Consider the following 25,826-nt stretch of genomic DNA (forward strand, 5'->3'; position numbering starts at 1 on the left):
CAGTGGTAGGTCCGTCTTAGGGGGAAATGAGATGGAGAAGATTTGGCTTTGACTGTTCTTGCAGTTGACTGTTCTTGCAGTGTTCTTGAAAAAAATTACATTCTTGAAATTATTGTTTTCAAGAACCAAATAGAGAGAAATTCACCCATGTTTTTCAAGGCCGAAATACCTTTAGGGGATTTGAACTTCGTAATCAGTTTTACTTAGTAAAAACAATGGATTGTAATCTTATGGGTTACCAATCTTTGTAAACATGGCAATTTTTGTTTTAAACGCATGCATCAACTTCTGTTATATTAACCGAACTCTTTGAAAGATTATTGAAAAGTTGAAGTCATCATGTTCTGTCAAAGGGATCGAAATCACTTCAAATCATGAAAAATCTTACCTAGATACGGTTGGTCATCCCTCTTTCTTTATGAAGGAACCGTGAAGGAACCGAATCCAGAGGCTGCCTATCTTCACTCCAATTGACATCGAAGAAATTCAAAGAATCGGAATACCACACCGCTCGATTTTTATTTTATTAAATCGGACAAACTAAAGGAAAAGAGGACCTATTTGGTGACTTTTGCAATCGCCCTCACTGAACCAACTTGAATTTGAGCTACGATTTAGATCCAGTCTTACCGATTGGATTTCCTTTGCGTGCCATATGCGCTTAGACTTGACTTTTTCCTCTTTTTAATTTTCTGTCCAATTGGACGGTGTAAATCTCAATCGCGACCAAGACTGGTGTCATAGGCTGAGATCACTGGATAATGAAGATTGCTTTAGTTTCTTCTGACCTCTTTGCATGAATAAATTCCCTTTCTTCCTATTTTTACTTATTTCCCTTTTTTTGTTTTTCCTATTTATGCTTGGTCTTGTTTGAGCCCATGATGTGGGACTCAGAATAATATCACGGGGATCATGTCTCCAAATTAATGCAGAAGTGGACAGAGCTGAGCAGAAACCACACAAGCATGGATGTTACAAGGCATGGTCCTTAGCTCTTCGTGATAGCCACATCGCCATTATTCATTAATTTATGACCTCCATAACTCATGATCTTTTTCATTTTATCTTGTGATTTTTCAAAATAATTTGAAGGGTTATTCCAGAATGAAAGATGCAAGAAATTGGTGTTGACAGAAACCTTGCACAGTGAGTCCTTTGCGTAAGACAAAAGATCAGTGAGACTGAAATAGTAGCAAGACGGCATTGTGGACACGAGGTTGCGACCAGCTCCAACTTTGACAAAAGCAGGATCTTTTTCAACAAGAAAATCTCCGTCCTTTGATTGTCTTTCCCCCTTGGTGTTGTTTGCCGATTGATCTTTGTCGTCTTGTGATACAGAGAAACATACAGGATTTTTTTTACATCACTAGTTTTACTAGTTTCTGCATTGCCGATTGCCAGTGTAGTTGCTCTTAAGAGTATGTTTGGCCATTTCTGACTGTAGTCAGACAATATTTCGTACAACTTCTCGTCTTTTTGCTCATAGTAATGCGCCTTTCATGCCAGAGGTTTTGGGGACCCGGCTGCACCGTCTTCTTCTTCTCGAGCTCGGTTGAAACACGTTGGAAGGCAGCATGCCGGTGCTATTATTTTTCATTTGGCGGGTTCGGTCCTCATCACTTAGACTTAGCACACAACTGCTGGTAATGTCTTTGTTCCACATTGCAGATCCTTTGTTGCTATATGAGTAGTGATGCCTTATGCTCTATTCTGTAATTGCTGCAGATTTCATGTAATCTTACCATGAATGAGTACATAAACTTGGAAGGCTATGGTTATAACAACGTCAAGGACCAGAGCGGCAAATTCAGAAACCATGAAACCCGTACGATCATGGTTTCTGGAAGAATCGGTCATATTTTCTGGCTGACGACTATAAGGGCGACTCGGATTTCGCCAGTGATCATGGTTCTGGGAGGAATCAATCTGATCTTTGATCGAAAGATGTGAAAAGAGGAAAAATTTTGTCCTGGTCGATATATCATTTGACAAGCTTCCAAAATAGTCTTTAGGAGAAAAGAGGAGAGGAGAGGAGAGATTAATACTGAGAGGAAGCACTCTTCCTTTTATGTAAACTTGTAAACTAGACAGAACTTATATTTGCGAATTTAAAGGCCGTTGAAAGAAATTTTTTTGTTAGTTTGAAGACATTTACTTATGTATGGATGCAATTGAAGAAATAAATATGGGGTGCAACACTCATAACTTTCATTGAGATAAAGATTTCTCTTCTTTTAGATCGACCCTCAACATAGTTTGAAATAGTTCGAAAAGGCATATTTTGATAGACAAAACAATATGCAGACTAAAAAAGTTAGCATAATTATCCAAAAGTCCTAAATGTATCGATGGCAACTTATTCAATCATAATTATGTCAATTTAGTTTTAAACATTTTGATAATTTTTCAATTTAATCATAAACCTATTATTTGGATATTTGGATAGAATGACTACATTGGCAAATCATCATAAAGTTTAAAATTAAATTGACAAATTATCATTCAAGCCTCGAATAGCACATATTAGTTTACTCAGGAAGTGCAAGTACTTATAACGGAGGCTTTTGAGCAATTGGGCCAACTCTCAATGTTTCATTAGCCCATTGTGCAAGAGAAGCCAATCAGTACTAGGGCCCATAAACAGAACGATCTTCCATCGAACTGGGTAGCACACCCCCACAAGCCCTATGGAAGTTGCTTAGTTTTGATGCTCCTTTTGTGGGATCCTATGTCTACTCAAAAGGTTCTTTTTTATTATAAAAAAAAAAAGGCAAATCATCAAAAAAATTATAATTAAATTAGTAAATTATTAAAAAGTTTAGAACTAAGTTGGCATAATTGAAAGATTTAAAATTGAATTGCTCTCCATTCAATAGGTTTAGGATGCTAGGAAACCCCTTATGATATTTTAAAGATAACAAAATTAATCAAAGGCAACTAACATGTTTAAAGATTGATTAACTAAGTGAAAGACATAAAAGCCGCTATGTAGATGATAGAACGTGTAAATACTATTAAACCAAAAGATAGACTTTATGTTAAAATTGAACTTATTCAGATTGTGTCTAAACTTTTAGGCTAAATATATTCATACGCAAACTCTAAGGATGAATATGTTCAAACTTAAGTCTAGATTGTGAAGTTTACTTCAGACAAAACACACTCGGACTTTACATACAAAACATGACATATCCACAATGTGACAAATTCAGAACAAGGCAAGTTTAGAATGAGATGACTTGACAAAACGTGACATAAGCCCAAAACATATAACAATTAGTGATTTGGTTTGGATTCCTCACCAAGAAATATTTGATTCATTCAATATTAATTGATTGGGAAATCAATCTTGAGACATGCATTTTTTAAGAGAATAAGCTCTACTTATGGAAATCAATAGTATGATTGTATGATCAATCATAATTAAATGAAGATTCAATCTTTGTCACTCAATGACCAACAAATCTTATTGATACAAATTTGTCCAAAGGGTAGATTGGAAGATGATCATCTAAAGACTATCTAAGGATGGAAGTGGAGAAGTATATAAAGAGATCAAGGAACCGAGGAGCAAGTAAAAGACAAGGTGTAGAATATAAAATTTCAAAGTTTGAGTGTACTTCAAATCATATACTTATTGAATAGTGATCGTAAGAGAAATACCAAAATAGTGATTTAGTGATATAGTATGATCTATCATTGAGTGTTAAAACTCAAAGTTGTAATCTCTTGTTAATTATATAATGGAATCCAACAAATAGGTTGTTAGCGTAGGAAAGTGGATATAAACTTGACTAAAGCCGAATCACTATAAAAACTTGTATGCAATTTCTCTATCTTTACTCTCTTATTGTTTATTGCTAAAATTCTATTGCACACTCGTGGGTTGCTCTTAAAGTTCATTCTACCACATAACATATTCTAAACCTTATTCGAGAATCTAAATCTTGTGCAAACCTTAATCTTGATTTGTTCTATTTCACATTAATTTGTCAATATTTTATTTTATCACCTATTCACCTCCTTCACTTAGTACTTGGTAGCCTTATCATAGGATTCCCTGTAAAGTCTAACGTTAATCAAATGAAGAGAGTACTAGGCCCAAAAAATGATAGTTGAATATCTTTATACATATAAATCTTTAATTAAAAATTTCAAGTCTTGGGCATTAAATATTTCTCTATTGTTACTCTCTTATTGTTTATTGCTAAAAGTCTATTGCACACTTGCAGGTTGTTGTTAAAGTTTGTTTGACCGTATAAAGATTTTGAACTTTATTCTAGAATCTGGATCTTGTGCACACTAAGGGTGCATTTGATAACTATTTTGTTCCGAGAACAATTTCTGATTAGAATTTATTTATTTATTTTGTTCTCATAAACAATTTCTAAGTATTTTAAGGCGTTCAATAACTGTCCAAAATTTCTATTCCTAGAATCTAATTGCGTTTGGTACTATTCTGAAAATTTTTAATCCAAATCATTTTCTTTTAAATTTTTTTAATAATTTTTTTTCTCATTTGTTTTTTTCTTTTCTTTCTCTTCTTCTTCTTCTTCTTCTTCAAACTTTGCTGGTCATCAACCTTGAGATGATTGGCGACGACTAGATGAGGGCTGGCGATCTCATCGGAGCATTTGCCCTCGCGAGGCTGCTCCTCTTGACCAAGCCTTGCTGTGTGACATCCTGATTTTTCGCTCGACAAAATAGCAAGCTCTCCATCGGACTACGCCGTTTGCATCCTTATCGCGACATCACTGAGTCACCACCACTACCTCATTGTCAATAAACTATGTTGATCCAAACATCCTAACCCCAAGAACTTCCAAAGCATTGGCCTTTAAAGAAATAGCTTAGAAAAAAAAAAAATATCAAGACTCTTGAATTTTTCCAAGGTGTTCCACGTTCCAGCTGGTGTGAGTCAACAAATGCTGCCCAAATTGACCAAATATGGCGTTGGAGAAAAGAAATAAATAAGAGAGAGAAAGAGGGAAGCTCTTCCTTGGCCTTTGAATCCCCACGCCCACCTTCTGCCCTTCATTTCACCGTCCACTTCAGCCAGCAAAGTGCAGAGAAGCCATCAACATAGGCCTCTTCTCAGCACAAGGAGGTTGGGTTTTTCTCTCTTTTCATCCCTTGCATCATCGCCACCAGCTTGTCTCCGTTCCACCAAGCTGTCTCTGCAACACATTAGGACCTGAGGCAAGTGGATATCCTCCATTCTATCCTATGTTGATCTTTTGTCGGGTGACAAGAATAGTTTCTTAAAAACCCAAAAACGTTATTGAGATTTTCGTTTAATCAAAGTTTCGACTACATTGTTGGTTTAGTCGGAAGTTCCGACTACATTACTTAGCTATGCTGTCGAGTTCGAAATAGTCGAACTTGCAATTAGGTCGTGGAGGCATAGATAGTCAATATTTGGCATGTGCGAAGGCAGAACGGCAGAAAATTTGAAGAAATTCGTGACTGGGCTGAGGGCGGGTTCGGATCTAGCCCGACCCAGAATTTTGCTAATTTTGTGCCGACTTATGTGATGCAAATTTCATGGGGTGTTCTTCACAATAGTTTTCCCTTATTGACTTTTCTACGACATACTTTAATTTCATAATTTTTGGGTTTCATATGACAAAAATATGTTTGAAAAACTTCAGAATCCAAAATCTGTTTTTGGGTTGCTGGACCGACCTCTTTATGCTTTTCATTTTCTACAGATTTCTCGGTCCAGAATTATAAAATATGTTCTTCACAAAAGTTGTAAAGAACATCCCAAGATACCCTATACTAAATTTTCATAATTTTTGGGTCTCAATAGGTTCGTGAAATATTTATTTTTTCGTCCTGGATATTTTGACTGTTTTGAGACCGAATTGCAAAAATTATTTAGAACCGTATGAACTGAACTGGATTTTGGGTTCTTCACAAAAGATGTTCCTTTAGGTCTTGTCCACCTTGTACTAAATTTTCATAAATTTTTGGAGATCGATTACCTAGACAATAGCCATCGACTCTAGAGGCGTGTGAGATGCCTTATGAGGCAAGTTTGGGCCTAGAATGTGGACATTCCCCACGGTTCACTTAATATCTATATGGATGAGTTTGTATTAGTCTAATGAATGAAAATGACCAATGATTTATTAGATGCATGCTTGAATCCCTAAATGGTAGTGGTGTTGATGTACTTTAATTGAATTATGGAATTGATGCATCATGGTTTGAATGTGTGATTGAGAATGCCGTCGATCCTTGGAACAACGATGCCCCGGGTTGTTGTAGGGATGCCTGGAGGGGTAACTAGGTTCTTCCAGATGCCTGGGGGTGTAATGCGGGTCCCCCGGACGCCTCGCAATGCCGGATGGGTGCGAGATGCCCGAGGGTAATGGGGTTCCCCGGAAGATGATGGCAGCATGAAATTGTATTGATTGTGACTTCGGTATTCCTGAATCAAACTATTGGTCAATTGTTAGGAAAAGTTATTACTTATATTGATCAACCAAGTATTTTGAAAAGGTTCTCGGGTAACTTGTGGTGTATGTGATTCACGAAACTTTCTATTGAGACTATCTTTGTCATACGGTAATCGGTTTGTGTGGTATAGACCGGTGGACATTCTACTTGCTAGGTTGTGACTCATTGGTTGTTGACTTCATCCTTTCAGATCATTAGAATGTCAATCTCACCTGCCTCCCGATGATTTGTTACGGGGTGCCGGTGAACTTCACTAAGGAGGAGGGAACAAGATTTTTGGAGCTTAGAAGATTTTGAGGACATTAGGAGCCACTGTTAGATGACACTTGTACAGCTAGGTAAGGAGGGGTGACTGACCTAGAGTCTAGTATAGTCAGCCTAGTGTTGACCTTTTGTACTTCCCCATGGCACCCCACTTGTCGGCCGATGTACATGTATGAATAAATAAGAAATGAAGTTGCCCCGTTTACAAAAAATTGCATGTACCTTGAATTTTCTGTTATCCCTTACGCTTCCGCATGTTTAAGGGAAAAAAAATTACAATGAAGAAGATATCGGTGATAGTAGTTCTATAGCAACCGTGACGTGTTGGGGTCGTCACATGCTGAAAGATGGGCGAGGCTCAACCAAGCCTTGGCTAGGTGAGCGGCCTCGCCTAGATTTAGTGAGGCTGAGCCAACCGAGCTTGACCTCACGATGGCCCGGTGAGGTCAAGCCCCACCAGCAATCGGTGGCAACAATTGAAGAATAAGAAGAATAAGAAGAAAAGAAGAGGAAAGAGGAAAAAAAATGAGTTGTCTTGATTCTAGAATTATTCCTAGAAACAAAGAATCAACTTTTTTACTCCTTCATTTTGTTTCAAATCTATTTCTAGAAAAAAAAATTTACCAAATGGATTTCTTTTCCAAATCTACTCCCGGGAATAAATAAATAAAAATTTTCTACCGTTTGACAAGTTAGCAAGTGCAGCGTAATTTGTCAAGATTTTATAACCTTCTCCGGTTGATACCTGCTAGCCTCATCATAGGATTCCTGAAAGTCTTAAATTAATCAAATGAAGAGAGTCCTAGGCCGAAAAAATTATAGTAATACTTATAAATTATTAAATAAAAAAATTCACGTCTTGTGCATTGAACGGGCCGGCCTTTTACGACTATCTAGGAAAGGACGTCATCTGGGCGGAGATAAATTAGTAGAACTAAAAGTTACAAACAGACGAGGCTAGAAGTATCTAGGAATCAGGACATTGAGATTTTTTTTTTTTTTTTGGTCAGTAGGACATTGAGATTGGTGAAGTCCTAAAAACTAAAAAGTAGGATCTCGTAAACAACTGAAACTAATCGCCACAATAACAGTCACAAACCACCCTCTTTTTCCTCGGTCAAAAGGAATACCATGAAAGTCTCCGATGGAATCCATTATCCTTCTGGATTTTCAGTTTGATGCATCTGTTTTCAGAGCTCTTGCTATTGAGGATTCGCCGCTGTACTATGTTTTCTCGGGTGCCATTGAGGAGCTCATTGCGGTTCATTCACCAAGTCCTAGAAAATCAACGGCTGAGGAGCTATTCTTCCTATAGGAAATGGCAATCTGGTGATGCAAGGAATGGAGAGACATTGCTGGGAAATCATGCAGGGTCATTCGTTTCTTCAGGAGTTTTGATTGCCGGGTCATGCATTGGGTTTTGCTATTGGGTTTCAAGTTCCTCAGAGACTAGCCCTCTTTTGTCTTTCGCGAATTGTCCCAAAGAGACATGGCCTTCCAGCGACGATCTCCAAGCTTCAACAAGAGGAAAGAAAAGCAACTTCCTCGTTGGAGGTAAGCATACAATGTATTTATCGAAGAATCGTCATATGCCCTGGCATTAGCTAACGTGGTACGCAAAATCCCGTGGGAAGCCACGGCTCCCACTATTTCCATGCTAATTAGTTCAATGATCTATTGCAGATGCATACAGAAGAAGAATCTTCTTTAATTATGAGAGGCGGATCCGGTTGCAGAGCCCCCCTGAAAAGGTACACTTCTGCTCATATCAGTCGTCGAGCTAAAAATCTCCTGGGGTTCTATGAGTCACTTGTACAGTTTTACCTTCCAAAATGAGTGCTTTGTTTGGCCTAAGTTGCAGCATTCTTTTCGCCCAAATGTAATCTAGGAGAACTCACCCGTTTAAATTTTCTTTTGACGATATTCAAGGTTTTTGATTACTTTTCATCAGTCCGGAGGCCTTCAGGAGAGGTTCTCATGACACCAGCGGACTTGATGCGAGCAGTTGTGCCGGTGTTTCCTCCATCCGAATCGGATCGTGTTAGAGAGGGATATTTGAGAGGAGAGAGGATCCCTGGCGACTTATATTGTCCTCCTTCGAAATTTTTTATGCTCTTCGACATGAACAATGATGGACTTATTTCATTTCCAGAGTAAGAGGACTGTCATTAGCACTCTTCTGGATTGGCCATGAGAAGTCACCATCACAATTTCCGCCTATTAGAATTGAAATTCACTGTACTGTATCACTAAGGTGGCTTTCAATCATTTTTTAACAGGTACATCTTTTTCGTCACACTGCTCAGTATCCCCGAGTCGAGTTTTGAGGTGGCATTCAAAATGTTTGATCTGGACAACAATGGGTAATTATGGTTCAGCCAGAAAGTTCCCGATAGCTTTGTAGATTCGCATCTTACTCTCTCGACATTCATAATGGAAGAAACATGTGTTTGCTGTGTTCAATATGCTCTCTTCATCCAATGTATGATGTGCTTGAGATACAGAAAACATTACAAGAAGTGCTACTACATAGAGAGAAAAAAGGAACTTTCTTTTCTTAGGAGATACGTTATCACGGTCTGACCAATTCTGTGCTAAAACAAGTTGCATTCGTCCACAGCGAAATAGACCAGGAAGAATTCAGGAAGGTGATGGCTCTAATGCGATCCCAAAGCAGACAAGGGACTCAGCACAGGGACGGCAAGAGAGTGGGGCTAAAAGTCAAGGATTCGGTGGAGGAAGGCGGTCTGCTGGAGTACTTCTTCGGCAAGGACGGCCAGGAAAAGCTAAAACATGGACGATTTGTCCAGTTTCTGAAAGACTTGCATGACGAAGTACGTGCTCTCCCCATATTTTTCTACTCGCTAGTTGAACCTCTGTGCTGCTTCTTTTTATTCACCATCTATGTTCAGAGCTATCTGTTATGACTAGATTGCTCATTCAGATAGCCCTACAGACGAAGTTCTCCTGTAATGAATTCAAGCATTTTTCTTTTCATCTAACCAGATCTTGCGTTTAGAGTTTTCACATTACGACACTAGATCAGTGGGGACGATATCAGCAAAAGATTTCGCCTTGTCCTTGGTTGCATCCGCTGACATGTGCCACTTAAACAAGTTGCTTGACCGAGTAGATGAAATAGACGGGGAACCGTCACTCAGGGACCTGAGGATCTCCTTCCAGGAATTCAAGGATTTCGCAGAGCTACGTAAAATGTTGCAGTCATTTTCGCTTGCCATTTTCAGTTATGGGAAAGTAAAAGGACTGCTCACCAAAAGGGATTTCCAGAGGGCGGCTTCCCAGGTACTTGCGCCCCATAAAGATCTCTTTTTCCTTAATGAAAAATTTTCAATTCCAAGCTATGCATTTCTCTGGAGAAGAACTTATGGTTGATTGTTTCAAGGTGTGTGGCATTTCCATTACAAGCAACGTGGTGGACATAATATTCCACTTGTTCGATGCTAACCGCGATGGAAATTTAAGCTCGAAGGAGTTTATTCGAGCGGTACAAAGATGCGAAAGCAATGGAGCGCAGGCAGAGAGGCCGGTGTCAAGGGTCTGATTTCTTGCTGGAGCAGTTGTGCATCTAGTTGTAATTCCTCAAAACTTCTTTTGTAGTGACTCATACTGAATCACGGCTCGAGTTCCCAAAGCTATCAGTATGAGCCGGACAGATCTTTGCTCGCTCTCTCTCGCCATCGCTTGCAGTTCAAAGATGTGATCATCAGCTTTGCTGAAAGCCTAGGTTCCCAAAACCAAGAAAAATTCCTCCTCTTGTTCTGGTCATAATGCATAGATTTGAAGTGTCATCTTTCCACTCCACGTATGAGATTGTTTTCATTCACAAAATTGGTGCAGTTTCAAAATTTACTTAACACTGGGTCACTGAAACCGTCATGTTTAGATCAAAAGGGAAACATAAAACATCACGCATAGCCATAGCCTAAAACATGATGGCAATGAACCTCATGTAGAAAGGCGCATAAATCCTTACAACCACATTCATATATTAGACAGGATTGGTATAACACACCAACAATCAAGATCAGAGAAGTAAATAAACTTCCAGGCAAGCTTCAGTAGATATAGAGATTCCTTAATCACGCATGCTAAGACGAGTAGTTAGAGATTTACAACAACGGGCCAACCATCTCTCACTAGGACTAGACCTAGTGGTAGTACATTTACTTAGGCATGCTTTGTTTAAACATAATTTTGCTTGAGGAACACTTTAAGCTAGGGATCAGTTCCACAAGTGCAACTCCGATGTGTTAACCTGGAGCTTCCTGTATACCTACTCCTACTGTTCCTTAAAAGGAGATGAGCATCTCGAATGGTGGTATTCCAACCAAAAAAAAAAAGAAAAAAAAGAAAAATCCATCTGTATGAAGAAGCTTTCTGCAAGCACAAGCGCTGGTCATAGATAGTTTGAAGCACTAGAAAATCCTTACAACATCAGCAAATCAGAGAAGCTCCTTCCCATAAAATATTTACTTCGTGTGTGGATATTTTGTTGCTCATCCTTCTGTATCATCAGCCACTGAAACTTTGTCTTCTGTAACCATGATAATCCCATCATCGTCAATTTTTACCTTTTCTGGTTTCTTTTCCTTCTGATCTTTATGAAGCACATTACAATTGATGGTGTGCCATACAGGTCTCTCCTCTTGGAACAATCTGAAAGGTTTAAAGCAAACATTCAAATAGAAGAAACCGGCACATGCTTTTGAAGTGAGAACTGGCGGGGTAGTCATGGCCAGTACAGCAGTACTTTAATGATCAGTGATGAGAAAAGGAAAAAAACACGTACGGATGCTTGCAGAGCATTGGGCTTTGAATTGTGAGAGCGTATTTGCATGTGGACAACTCTGTGAAGGAAGTAATCATAGCTCTAGGCTCTGAGCATACAAATCTCACCTACACTTGCACAAATAAACTTGGATATGAAGAAAAATAAAAAAATAAAGGGGATCTTTTACTGAGATATCAACAACAGAAGTCATTCTACCTCAGTCTCACGAGGCTCATTTGTAAGATCACATGTAGTCCCGTTGGTGTACAGATGAGCATGATACCTACATAAACCAAATATATATGTATCAAAATGAGCTCTATCTCTGGCTCCAACAAGAAAGTCTCCTCAAGCCAACCCTCTATATTATAAAATAGTGAAAATAAGGCCATTGGACAAACCTCTGTGAAGCATCTTTCGATCGGGGATCCTTCAATGTCGAGACATCAGAGAGATTCTGGTTGAAAGCAGATGTAGCCTCTGAATCGTACCTACCTAAGATAAACTCCTGGACCACCTGTAACAAGCAAATAATGGCTTGGATTAGCATGAAGCGTGAGGTACAACCAAAAAAAAGTAATGCCAAAATTAAACTTTCTTTTTGTCCAAACTGTGACATAGATTATTCATGAAAGAAGGACAAGTATTGCATGCAAATTCTTTTCAAGGTTGCCAAATCTGTCCAGAGCCATGCAAAAACTCAAGCACTTCACATGCAATTATAATACCTGATCATCCTCCACATGAAATTGCCGTATTTTCTTGTGATAACAGAACTCATATGACCACCAGCCTTCTTGCTGCATTAAGATCAGAATATAAGCGAAATAATTTATCAATGAATACTATATGTCCTCGCAACCTAAATATCTACCAGAAAACCTAGATGTAATGCATCCTTAATGGTTCTATCAACTAGAAATCAGCTTTCTACTTTTTTTCCCTCTCTACATTAGGAGGGAGCCAATCAGAGGTGGAGCAATAGGTACTTACTCGTACAAGACACTGCCCCTTTAGTACTTCAAGCAGCTCATCAGGTGTCTTCAATTTGATGCGTTTCTCTGTCTCCACAATCATACTGGTCACATTCTGCTGAACAATTGGTTTTTCACCCTTGGCTTTCTCAACCTTGGGTAAGAAACATAAATACTTCTGTCCATCTTTACCAGGCATAACTACTGATTCCTGATCATCATCCTAAAAATTCCAGCCAAAATATTAAGTTTAACTTAAACTTTTCCTACAAAGGAAATGCAGAAACCACACAAAAGGTCATGATACAGAGACATCATGCTAACCCTAAAATTAGAAAAAACATCGCAGATTCAACATGCTAATGATCCTAAAGGCAAAAGCAGAAGAGAGTTTAAAACATGCACACACCCAAAAATGACAATTTTTTAAATTTCTTAGCAACTAATCCATCCAAACTATAATAATTCCAGTGAATATCAGACTGCAGTAAGCAGAGAATAAACTTGAAAAGTGTCATTACTTCCCCATATCATGCAACGCAATGCAGCATCTCCAATTTAGTCATATTAGCCAATTAAAGAAGATAACACACCATGCAAGTCCCAAGTAGAGGCAGGAGAAACCTAATCTCTAACTTACCGGATGAAAGGGAGAGTCTTCCGGATGGAACTCAATATTATACTTAGGTTCTTGTGAACTACGTCCAAATGTACCACCTGTCAAGACAGTGTCATGAAAATAAGGAACTACTGGAGCTTATACTCGGTAAACTTTCAAGTCTTCTGCGGTTTCTACAGTATGGTTAACTTAGTTCTGCATTGATCAGAAATGAAGATCTGCACAGAGCACACAAAGAATCTTGAAATAAACTGCATGAGAAAGTCAAGCCAGACTATCAGCTTCACAACAAGGAAGTCTGCTCAGACAGTTCAATCATATATTTCCTGCTCTCACGGATTGTTGCTGTATCCTTACCATAGAGATGCGAAGAAGTGTTCAGATTTCTATATTTCATTGGATCATTCAGTTCTAAATGAATCTCTCCTGCTTCCAAATCAGAGGTGCATGATTACGTAATAAATTAGAAGAAGCTGTCATCTCACCATTTGGGAATGTAAGCTTGACCAGTGGAAAGCAAGGCATTGGCTAGAAATCAAACTATTAGGAGTGAACTCACAAACCTGCCAAACATTTGGCAAAAGGAGGAGTTCCGCAAGGTCAATTTTTCTAAGCAAGTTAAAATCAGAACCGGGAGTCAAAACAATCTCCTCCGTAACTACCCATATTATCCCTATTACCCCAATCATTAATCTCGAAGAAACAGCACTTGCAATTGCTGAAACGCATACGCAATTCAGCAAAATTGCCAAATGTATCTAGGTGTAAAGAGAAGAAAGACAGACTTCTTCCCTGTACCATCAAGAGACTAATCAATTAATGGCTTCTCACAGACAGCTGAAAAATCAATCACATTCCCCTTCCATCTGGGAAGTGAAAACTCCGACAGCATGAGGAAACCGCCAAAAGGTCGATGCTTCTTTCTAGGGTTCACTCCCGATCACAATTCCTACATCCCCTCATCATTACCTCGCTATGGGGAAATAATTTAGTAGGGACGCAACACAAATAAAAGGACTCAAAAATCACCAGAACACTCGAGCAAGCCCAAATGGGCGCGTCAAGCTTTGCAAGCAAAGCTCGGGCAAACTGAATGGCGACCCAAATCGCATCGTCTGCCCATCTTGACGGCTGTAGCGAAGCACGGAGACAACTATCATCCAATTTCATCGAAAAGACTGGAAGCTAATTCTCTCCAGCATTCTAGGCATTACCTCACGCTAACAAAGAAACCCAGAAAGGACCAAAACTTAAAGAACGTAACTTGAAAGAGGCACGATGAATGAAAGAAAAGAGAAATCGCGAAATCCGTGCAAATTGAGGATGATGGTGGGGGATCAATTACCGACTTGAGCCGTCAAGACCTTGTCGGCGAGCACGTGGGCGCAGAGGGCGGATTGGAGAAGGATCGACAGCAGCAACAACAGCCTCATCTCTCTCTCTCTCTCGATCGATCGATCGATCGATGGATCGGAGTTTGCGGAAGGCCGAGATCGAAGTCGGGAGCTTTTTGCAGCGGAACCAGAATCTCGAGCAGAAAGCGAATCCTCTTCTCTCTCGATCGATCGATGAAGGACGAAGGAGGAGCTCTCTCTGCAAGCGCGGCGTCTGCGACGACTGCGGTGGCGGCGATCGGGGTGGTCGCGGTGGCGGTGAACGAAAGGCCTAGACAGTAGGAGACAGTAGACACAGCCCGACGTGGACTACCCAATCGCTTGCCGCCACGTCATTCGGCTGCTAGCACTGCTGGTCGCGTGACTGGTCACGTGCTGCCGTTGGTAACGCCCATTTACGAAAGGGTTCACGTTAAAACAATAAAAAAAGAAAGGGTTAATACTATCAAAAAACCTCAAATTGGTATATTTGTGACAAATTTATCTCAAACTATTTTTAACCACAAAAAATCACAAACTGGTATCTTTTGACAAATTTACCTCAAACTGGCACACTTGTGACAATTTTACCATCTATTAGTTTTCGTGAAATTTTAATTAAATTAAATGACACGTGATGCTTAAGCGGTATACCAGTTTAAGATTTTACACTCTGTTTATCACAGTTTACAATTTTTTTGATTTTTTTGTGGTATTAATCAAATTTAGCGAAGGGTATAATTGTCACAAATTTATCAGTTTGGGGTTTTTTGTGGTCGAATAAATTAGTTTGGGGTAAATTTGTCATAAATGTACAAGTTTATGATTTTTTTTTATGGTTAGTCGGAGTAAATTTGTCACAAATATACAGGGTGTATGGTTTTTTATGGTCAAAAAAATAGTTTGGAGTAAATTTGTTACAAATGTGTAGGTTTAGGGTTTTTCGGGGTATTAACCGAAAAGACTGGCACAATTACGACGATAACTCAAAACAATATACCCATCAACAATCATATTTATCATATTTATCATATTTTAAATTTATTAATAAAATTTAATAAAAATTAACGAATGGTAAATTTTTTATAGATATATCAATTTAGGATTTTTGATTGGTCAAAAATTAATTTATGATAAATTATTTTAAGTATACCAATTTTGACCTTTTTTAACCCTTTCTTGATATATATTTGATTAAATTATTTGTATTTGGAAAGTTATTAATTTTAATATGAATATTTACTAACGTTTCGTGTGCTATTACTATAGCGACCGATTATTTGGGTGCTCTTTGTAATTTCGTGTTCATAATAGACTATTACTTATTCTTGAAAAATTTGCCGACGCTCTTTTAAAATATTATCTAGTAATGCAGGTACGTTTAATTCCATATCTATCAATTCATTCAATTTCAAATGCATAATGCACTGGACCATATCTTATTAGAGTAGTGTAGAATTTATTACCCATGGCAATATATGCGAAGAATAAGATAAGATACACTTTACTTTATTCTTTACATGTATTTAAAGTATAAGTTAGCTAATGGTTAATTTAAAGACATCAACTAGAATCTATGTAATGAAACAACTTTTCCAAGTTACAACCTTTATACATGGAAAGATAAAATGAATTTGTCAACTTTGAAAATTCTTATTATACTTGTCAAGAGTACAAGAATTGCTTGACCGATCTTGATTTGATTGAGAGTAAAATTTGGAATTACTATACCGTTGAAAAATATTTTTTTCAAAAAGTCATCACACGAGAAGCATTCCATTGCGAATGTTGATCTTGGATTATAACTGAATAAGCCATTGTTGTGCAAGAGGCTTTGTTAGTGCATTCTGAATTACCATACCATTGATCATAGAAGAGAATGTTGACCTGGATTATAAATGAATTGCAAATAAAGTGATAATTAATGGAAATATATTTCATCTTGAAGTGAAAAATAGGACTATTGCAAAGATAAGTAGCACCAATATTATCATATTATCATGATATATTTGAAGGAGAACCCCAATGTATGAGAGATTGAATCCATGTGAGCTAAGAAGCTATTGTAATAATAATGCGATATTCAACTTCAATTGATAAATTCAAGAGCACCACAATATAGGATTCTGGCCAATATAAACATTGTCATCTAGATTGCCTACCCAATCAACTTTAGAGGACCCATGAAGTGATGAAGAGGGACTGCTTTGCAAATGCAGGCCAAGATTGATAGTTCTTTTGAGATAACATAAAACATATTTAATAGGACTCCAATGTAACTCGGTTAGTTGATTTGTTGAAGACAAAAGCAATATCAAGTCTTATGAATCTTGGATATTGAAGAGCATAAAAAATCTTCCTACATTTAGTTGTGCCTGTACGAGGCAATCCATCAAAAGAGTGAAAAGTCACCGATTGCCATTGGGTGACAATTCCTAACATGGTTGCTCGATCAATCATGTCCTTATATACTTGTGTTAAGAAAAAAAGCCCAAACTTAGTGCATATCACCTCAATTCTCAAGAAGTAAATGTGGATCCTTGAGTGAAAATTACCTACAAAAGCTTTCACAAACTTTTGCAAATTTTTTTGCTACCTCCATTAGGATCAAATCATCTACATAAACCAAGAAATAAGTAATGATGTCATCATGTTTATATAAAGTGAGGAATTGGAGTTGGATTGGATAACTCCAAACAAGATAACAAAGGAACTCAATGCTAGATACCACTTCATCATGGAGTTCCTCGAAGGAAATGGGAAATTCACGTACTCTAATGGCAACAGAAATTTCCTTGAATTCAAAGTCGACCCATTTAGTACATCCATTATCAAATCATCACTAATGGGAGAATTCCTTGAATTCGAAGTCGACCCATTTAGTACATCCATTATCAAATCATCACTAATGGGAGAATTGATGATGGCAAGTTTGCTAGAAAATTATTTGACGACTTATATCCTTAGCTATTGATCGAGTGTCACATTTTGTGAAGATTAAAATGCTACTTGAGACTCATGACGTGCGAACGTGTCTTGTTGGCAAAGATGCCTCTCATGTTGTTTTAGCAAAAGCAATGAGAGGCACGATTGAGTATGAAGTGGAAGTTATAAATGCATGAAGCAATAGTTGATATTGGCATACCCAACGAAAATAAGATGGATTGGCCATTGCTTTGCCATCAGTGATGATAGTGTTAACATGCACAATATGGTTCAATCTATATACAACCCATTAAATCATAGCCCAGAGTAGAGAATTGAAGCTAGACAACCACAAGGGGAAATTTCATCTATGTTATTTTAAGGGATAATTGCACGGATGCATTGATCGACACAAGCATGGTGGCATTATTTGAAGAGGGGCCAGTGACTATAATAGGAGCACTAGTGTTTGAGGATTCTTTTGCTATTGGAAAAAAAATTGAATGATATACTTGTGAATAGTAGGCTCTAATATCTATAAAGAATTGGACTAGATACACTTTAATGCTGTTTCTTATATGTATTTAAAGTACAAGTTTGCTAATGGTTTAGAAAGAAAGTAGTTAGAATATATGCTAGAAAATCACTTCTCCGAGTTACTGCCTTTATAAATGAAAAGACAAAATCATCTATATAAATAATGGTTAATACCTCGGAAAACCCTATCTTGGTATATTTGTAAATTTAATTCCGACTAACTATAAAAAATCATAAACTTGTACATTTATGACAAATTTACCCCAAATTAATTTATTCGACCACAAAAAGCCCCAAACTGATAAATTTGTGACAATTATACCCTTCGCTAAATTTGATTAATACCACAAAAAAATTGTAAACTGTGATAAACAGAGTGTAAAATCTCAAACCTGGTATACAAGTTAACTGTCACGTGTAATTTAATTTAATTAAAATTTCACGAAAACTAATAGAGGGTAAAATTGTCACAAATGTGCCAGTTTGGGGTAAATTTGTCAAAAGTATACCAGTTTGTGATTTTTTGTGGTCAAAAAAATAGTTTGGGATAAATTTGTCACAAATGTACTAGTTTAGGGTTTTTTTTTTTATGGTATTAACCCTATAAATAAAGATAAAGAGTGTGTCAACTTTGGAAACTCTTACCGCACTTGCCAAAAGTACAAAAATTGCTTGTCTGGTCTTGATCTAATTATAATCAATTTTGGAATTGTTTTGTTTTTGGGAGATATTCTTTCCAATAATATGAACCTAAGATTGCTAACTTTAAAGTTAAATATACCAACCTTATTGAAAAGCTACGAATGTTCATGATTACATCTCTAGCATCTTAATAACTATACATCTTTCAACTACTCGTTGATAACTTTTTTGCATGGGTAGTATGAATATGGTTTCGTTGCACATGGCAATGTTATGCTATTGGCTTATAGAAGTACGAATTTGGCAAATATCTTACGTTCTTAATAAAATATCACATGATTAGTAACTATAGTACCACTATAACATGGTGAACTTTCATAGAGTCAGTAATTTTCTCTTTGTTTGTCGACGTGTTAACTTATGTTGATAAAAATTGACCAAATAGCAAAACTATGTTGATAGACGTCATGACTTTCATTTTTTTGTAATTCTCACAGCTGGTCAAACAATAAACTTGCTTGGCTAGGCCGGCCGACCGACTTTCCTAGTTTGGTTTATATCTAACTCTGCTCATTGTTTCTTATGCGATTTCTTAACTAAGAGGGTGTCTCTAACCCTCCAAGTTTGGACCCCATGCCTAGTAATTGAATATCCTTAGTGCAAACCTAGGGCCATTTCTTTAATCTCCAATTAGATATAGCGCCGACCTATTGGCTAACAAAATGAAGTTGGTAGCCATCAAAGGGACCGAAAAGTACATGAATTCTGCTCGTTTCTCAAAAGGTGCTTTCGCTTCTCATGTTTTCCTAATAGCTCCAAATTTTTTAACGGAAAGATCGACAGATGCGTTTAGAATATTCGAAATGAGCGTATTATCATACCGGATCCACCTTTCTATGATCCCCAGCTAGATATTCATCATCACCAACATGAAAGCTTTGCCTCGTAAACCATCACGTGGAATCTCCCATCAGCACATCATCGCCATCATTTCAGAAACCAAAGTCAAACCCGAATTCCCACTTACAAGGAGCAATCAGACAGAACCGTCAACAAATTTCCATCGCTGTCTTTGGAGTCGCTCCAAGAACGCCGGTGCTCGTCCCGTCAAGCCAAGAAAGAAAATCCCTCGCGCGAAACCGCAGCAGCACGAGGATGTCCTAACTTTCAAGAGTCGATCTCAAACATTAATTTCCCCAAAACCCAATTTTGTCGTCGGTTCACGGAATCACGTGGTTCTGCTGCAAAAGGATAAGGGGGGGAGTGCAAGTTTTAAGTGGCGGACAGATGAAAAGGTCCCACCTTTAAGGCTGTGCGACCCCACTAGGAACTGGACATCAGCCATATTAGCTTCGTCATCACCCCATCATCCTCTCTCTCTCTTTCTCTCTCTCTCTCTCGACATGGGGGATGATTAAATTAATTGCTCCGATGAAGTTGTCCTTTGACCGGAATCTTTCCACCCTGTGCGTTTTCCGGTTGTCAGGAAGAACAATGTCAGCCACCTTCTATTTCTTTTTCCGCTTACCTTCTCAGTCATGCCGAAACGTGGAGATGTTTCGAGACTCAGCTCGAGATTGTCATTGAACTGATCAAAGATTCATCGTTGAATTGTTTGCTTATGAAAGGTGGCCACAATGTCGATTGAGTACTTTATTCATTTTTTTTTTCAGAGGGGACTTCCATTGATTTAATCGATTGTCGTGTTAGGTGAGTTTACTAAGGCATTAAAATAAAATAAAGAGTATCCTAAGAAAATCATAATATGGAATATTATATTATGAATGAGTACTTGATTCAATTTAATCTTCCTAGATCATGATACATTGTAATCTCAATTGAACTCATCTAAGAAAATCATAATATGGAAATTAATGAAATTAAATCTTCCTAGATCATGATACATTTTTATTATGCTTATCTGCACCTCTTTTGAATTCAAAAAAAAACTGAAGAAATAAACTACATCTTTTTTCTTTTTTTTGGGGTAAAGGCAAGTATAAAAATAAACTACATCTTTGTAACCAAACTTGAAGTGAATATCATGACATAAAAGCACAATCTCAATGGATGCACCCAAAATATGTCTTCTCGATTTTTCCTCAACACAATATTCATAATAATAATATATATTTTTTTTGCACTTACCAAAAAAAAAAAAAAAAAAAAAAAGAAAAGTCCACGGTTCCCGAGGAGCTTGGAATTTCACGAAACGCCTGCCCTCCCTGGCATTATTCTTCATTCTTGTCCAAAGACCAGATTTCTTAAATACTCAAAAAATTTCAAAAAAATTTCAAATAACAGAACAAAATTTTCCGACAGAACAAATATTAAAATAAGCGAATTTCATTTTTTTATTCCGTCCTTTCTTTTTTTTGTGGCGCTTACGTTAAGCGGTGAAAATCTTCAACGTCAAGAAAGAGAAGAACCAGCCAACCACGCATCCCTACGTTTCTCTCTCTTGAGCATTCCATTCCTTCTCTCTTTCTTTCTGAAAGTCGTCCACGTTTTTCTCTCTCTCTTGCAAGTCTCGCAGTTCACCACATTCTTGGGCTTTCCCGAGGAAGACGGCAGCTTTCTTGGCAGCACCGCATCCCCCGATAAGCGGCTCCGGATTGGAATTCGACGGATTTTCCAGGCTGGGACTCCATTTTTGGCTTCTTGGCTGCTTAAAGGTGACGCCTTTCTCCATTTTCTGGCGTCTCTCCAAATTGGGTTCGATCCTGTAGGGCTTATTTGCCCGAATCCCGTTTGGAGAGACCGGAATTCGTCTCTTCAATTCGTGTTCCGATCTGGGTATCGGGCTTTATTGGATAAAGCTGCGAACTTTGAGCCTCTCTCTGGGAGGATACTTGGCGTGTTGGAGTTGTTTGGGAATATTCGTGGCTGAATTTGGGGGTTTAGTTAGCTTGTTCGCTTCGGTGGTTCCTGTTCTATCGAGTGCTTGAGGAGGGCGGGATACTATCGCATTTGGTGCCGCGGGTGTTGGTGCTGATTGGGTTGGATTCGTGTAGGTCGTTTCGTGGTGTGTATTTTGATTCGACGGGTAGTGTTGTGGTCAATTTGTATGTGTTTACCGGATTTGGACGTGTTTGTCTGAATTGGGCAGTGACGAGGTGCGGTGTTGTGTGTAGCTAAAGTATATCTTCTTTCACTTTCTGGATTGGAGTTCTTCTACTCCAATACTCGGTTTTGCGATGGGGAAGCAGAGTGGGAGGAAGAAGGGACCGGTGGGAGGAAAATCTGGCGATTCCATTGGAAAGCAACACAGAACTGGGGAGAACAGTCCAAAAGCATATGATAAGGACACGGCGGTCTTCATTGCGATGTCCCAGGAGCTGAAGGATGAAGGGAATAGGCTGTTTCAAAAGAGAGATTATGAAGGAGCTATGCTGAAATATGAAAAAGCCCTCAAATTGCTCCCTAGGGTTCACATAGATGTGTCGTATCTGCGCAGCAATATGGCTGCGTGCTATATGCAAATGGGTCTCAGTGAGTACCCGCGAGCGATCAATGAGTGCAACTTGGCCCTAGAAGTCACGCCCAAGTATTCTAAAGCACTGCTGAAGAGGGCAAGATGTTACGAGGCATTGAATCGGTTGGATTTAGCATTGAGGGACACTTCAACAGTTCTGAACATGGAGCCAAATAATGTAATGGCATTGGAGATAGCAGATAGGGTGAAAGCCACAATTGCAGAGAAAGGATTGACTGTGAACAACGAATCAATTGAGTTGCCACCTGACTATGTTGAACCTCCTAGCTCTTCATCATTGGCAAAACGAGTGAAAGAGAAAGCTCGGAAAAAGAAAGGTAGCCGAATTGAGGGGAAGAAACCTATCGAAAAACCTAAGGAGATTGAGAATGTTAATAAAGTTGAGGAGAATAAGGCTGAGCAGATATTTGAGAGTAGCAAGGATGAAGAAGGAGCCGAAGACAAGAAGCCAGAGGATAAGGCAGTAGTGGAGGAGAAAATCGTGAGCATTCAGGATGAAGAGCCTAAGAAGACTGTAAAGTTGGTTTATGGAGAGGACATAAGATGGGCTCAGTTGCCAGTTAATTGTAGTCTCTTGCAGGTGAGGGAAGTGGTACATGATCGCTTCTCGAGCTCCAGAGCTGTTCTTATAAAGTACAGAGACCAAGAAGGTGACTTGGTCACAATTACTACAGATGAAGAACTAAGGTGGGCTGAGGCATCCACAGAGCCACAGGGTTCTATCAGATTGTATGTTGTCCCAGTGAATCCTGACCAGGATCCATTTCACGGGAGACTTTCAGACAAGTATGACGTTCATGACATTATTATCAAGAACAATGGAATTCAGGGGAATGGGCACGTGGTCAAAGCCGATGAAGCAGGAAAGAAGCCAACTTGCATTGATGACTGGATAATTAATTTTGCTCAACTTTTCAAGAATTACGTTGGCTTAGATTCTGATGAATACTTGGATCTTCATGAACTTGGTATGAAGCTTTATTCTGAAGCAATGGAGGAAACTATCACTAGTGATGAGGCTCAAGGCATTTTCACAGTAGCTGCTGAGAAGTTTCAAGAGATGGCAGCTCTAGCTTTGTTCAACTGGGGTAATGTCCACATGTCAAGGGCAAGAAAAGGTGTGCACTTACCAGAGGATGCTTCAGAGGATTCCTTGCTCGAGCAGATAAAAATTGCATATGATCGGGCATTAAAAGAGTATACAAGCGCGGGGAAGAGATTTGAAGAAGCATTGAAGATTAAACCAGATTTCTATGAAGGATATCTAGCCCTAGGGCAGCAACAATTTGAGCGGGCTAAACTTTCTTGGTATTATGCACTAGGCAGCAAAGCTGACTTGGAAACATGGCCTTCTACTGAGATTCTCCAACTCTATAACTATGCTGAGGACAACATGGAAAAGGGCATGCAGATGTGGGAAGAATGGGAAGAGCAACGCCTGAGGGATCTCTCAAATCCAAATACCAGTAAAGTTCAGTTGCAACAATTAGGGTTGGATGGATCGTTCAATGAAATGACAGCAAATGAAGCTGCTGATCAGGCTGCAAACATGAGATCTCAGATAAATCTATTATGGGGTAGCATGTTGTATGAGCGTTCCATTGTGGAATTCAAATTAGGCTTACCTGTCTGGCATGAATGTTTGGAAGTTGCGGTCGAGAAGTTTGAACTTGCTGGGGCTTCTCCAACGGATATAGCGGTTATGGTGAAGAACCATTGTTCAAACCATGGTGCAATGGAAGGTAACATTTATGTACTCCCTGTCGTGTTGTGTTTTGTTGACTTATTAATCTTGAGAAGAAGCTGATCCTCTCCTGTGCAACAGGTTTAGGATTTAAAATCGATGAGATTATACAAGCATGGAATGAGATGTATGAAGCTAAAAAGTTACGGAGTGGTGTTCCGTCATTCCGGTTGGAGCCATTGTTCCGCAGGCGAACATCCGGACTTCATCATGCTCTTGAACAACATTAAGTTACATGACCTTGTACAGGCTTTCCAAGACAGACATCACCCTTGTTTTTCTCCTCTTTTTGGGTTATATAATGCTGCTTGTTGAGGTATGTGGTGATGTCTTTTTATGACAAAACAATGTTGGTTCCTATTGCAGTTCCAGCCAAAATAAATTATTGTTGCCTAGAATCTGGAGTTTTAAAATAATCATTAATTGTCCCCTGTATTGCTTTCTCTCTAAGTCTCTAGCACTATTATATCATTGAATAATTTAGGAAAAGCCAGTTCTGGGTGTTGTCTGTTTTGATTTTCTGGAGGGGTCTCCTTGATTGCCCTTTCATCTTTTCCTTCGCTTGATGATTTCTCCAAGTGAGGAAGAAAATGAAACCTTTGTGCTTTTTGATGGAAAATTTACGTTGTTAGTGCTCGTGAAGTTGTGAGATAAACATCTGCGAATAAACCTTTGTTGAGAGCTTGTGAGGGATCTTTAGCTAATAGGACTTGGTTTTACTTTGCAGCTTCACGATCAATAATGCTATCCTTATCGATGACCTTGTATTCTTGCTGCTATATGACTGCGTAGTGACTACTGAAGAATCATCTAGATAATACGTGGTTATGCTTCTTGAGAAAAATAAGGGGGCATGGGTAGCATTGTTGTATCTGGAATTAGGAACCTGCAAAAGTCATCCTTTGAGGATCTTGATGATGGATGGGATTGACTATATCATTTGAGTATATTGCATCGACCTCTATAGCATAGGTTGTTCTGCAGCTTTGTATATTATGCATGTGAATATTACTCTACAGGTGATTAATCAACAAGGTTAATGATGAGAAATTCTTATCTTTTGGCTTGTCTTGTATATCTGAAAATGACTCCTTAGTCCCCGGCAGTTAACCTCTTAGCTGCTTATTTCCCTTGGCGGGAATATCATTTCTATCTTTTGACTTTGGAGTTCTGGTCTGCAGGGTGTTTTTGCTTGTGGTCCATTCATTGCCTTTCATCCGTGGAATGGTTGTGCCGGAGTTGGAGTTCGGGTTTTCAACCGTCAACGCAATGACTTCCACATATTTATTGGGGAGAAGAAGCAGGGATCTCCATTTAGGATGTCAGCTTCATCACCATCATTGCCTCATATTTTTCCTCTTTAGGATAGAGTATGTACACTGGTTTAAAAGAAAATAAAAAAGAAACTATTGTGTTTTATATGGTAGCACTGTATTCTGATTCATTTTAGTCGTTCTCGGAGAGGTCCATTTGGGGGTGTCGTTTGAATTGTAGGTGGTTCTTTGGTTCATTCATGTCCCGTTAGTCACAGTGGGTCATGTTTGCTTGTATTTCTAATCTAGTGTCAACTCCATCCTTTGTTCAACTTATTGGGGTTACATGAGTTCTGGTTAATTTGAAGTGTCTATCTTTGTGCTGGACAAATTTTGATGCTTTTGAGAGTAAGATTCTCTGCCACATCAAATTTGCCAGGTTGATGGCCATAATCATGTGCGATTTCTTGTGTGGTCTTTTATCTGTGGTAACTGCATATTTCATATGATCCTGTGAATATCAGTCTGCTTGTTTCTACGAACATTTGTTATACTCAAAATTTCAGCACCGGTAGGCCCTCTCCACATTAACAAATACTTGCGAAGTTGGTTCTTAGATTAATTTGAAAGAGAATGCCCAGAAAAGTTTTTCATCAGTTAGTTCCTATCAATTGTGCGGAATGAATACAGGACCCAAGTGTGAAACGAGAAGAATATTTTCTTAAGCAAGTACATGCATTTC

The 25,826-nt window shown here is 38.6% G+C and overlaps 3 protein-coding genes across 3 annotated transcripts; 2 read left to right on the plus strand and 1 right to left on the minus strand.

Moving 5' to 3' along the window:
* Positions 1-6,331: 6,331 nt before the first annotated feature.
* LOC104436176 (calcium uptake protein, mitochondrial) lies at positions 6,332-10,599 on the plus strand. The gene is made up of 8 exons (XM_039310294.1): positions 6,332-6,803; positions 7,924-8,283; positions 8,413-8,480; positions 8,659-8,882; positions 9,009-9,092; positions 9,350-9,563; positions 9,736-10,032; positions 10,133-10,599. The coding sequence occupies exons 1-8, from the start codon at positions 6,785-6,787 to the stop codon at positions 10,289-10,291; spliced, it is 1,425 nt and encodes a 474-aa protein (XP_039166228.1). The 5' UTR covers positions 6,332-6,784; the 3' UTR covers positions 10,292-10,599.
* A 184-nt stretch (positions 10,600-10,783) lies between these two features.
* Positions 10,784-14,774, minus strand: LOC104436177 (protein OS-9 homolog). The gene is made up of 8 exons (XM_039310295.1): positions 14,460-14,774; positions 13,136-13,212; positions 12,515-12,718; positions 12,250-12,321; positions 11,923-12,038; positions 11,738-11,804; positions 11,540-11,646; positions 10,784-11,406 (listed from the first exon to the last, which is right to left on the minus strand). Exons 1-8 carry the CDS (start codon positions 14,545-14,547, stop codon positions 11,247-11,249), a joined length of 891 nt encoding a protein of 296 aa, XP_039166229.1. The 5' UTR covers positions 14,548-14,774; the 3' UTR covers positions 10,784-11,246.
* Positions 14,775-21,013: 6,239 nt separating this feature from the next.
* Positions 21,014-25,602, plus strand: LOC104436180 (protein PHOX1). Its single transcript, XM_010048918.3, has 3 exons — positions 21,014-23,829; positions 23,913-24,147; positions 25,013-25,602. The coding sequence occupies exons 1-2, from the start codon at positions 21,789-21,791 to the stop codon at positions 24,059-24,061; spliced, it is 2,190 nt and encodes a 729-aa protein (XP_010047220.2). The 5' UTR covers positions 21,014-21,788; the 3' UTR covers positions 24,062-24,147; positions 25,013-25,602.
* Positions 25,603-25,826: the final 224 nt, after the last annotated feature.

This window comes from Eucalyptus grandis, chromosome 3 (genome assembly GCF_016545825.1).
Source record: "Eucalyptus grandis isolate ANBG69807.140 chromosome 3, ASM1654582v1, whole genome shotgun sequence".
Taxonomy (NCBI): domain Eukaryota; kingdom Viridiplantae; phylum Streptophyta; class Magnoliopsida; order Myrtales; family Myrtaceae; genus Eucalyptus; species Eucalyptus grandis.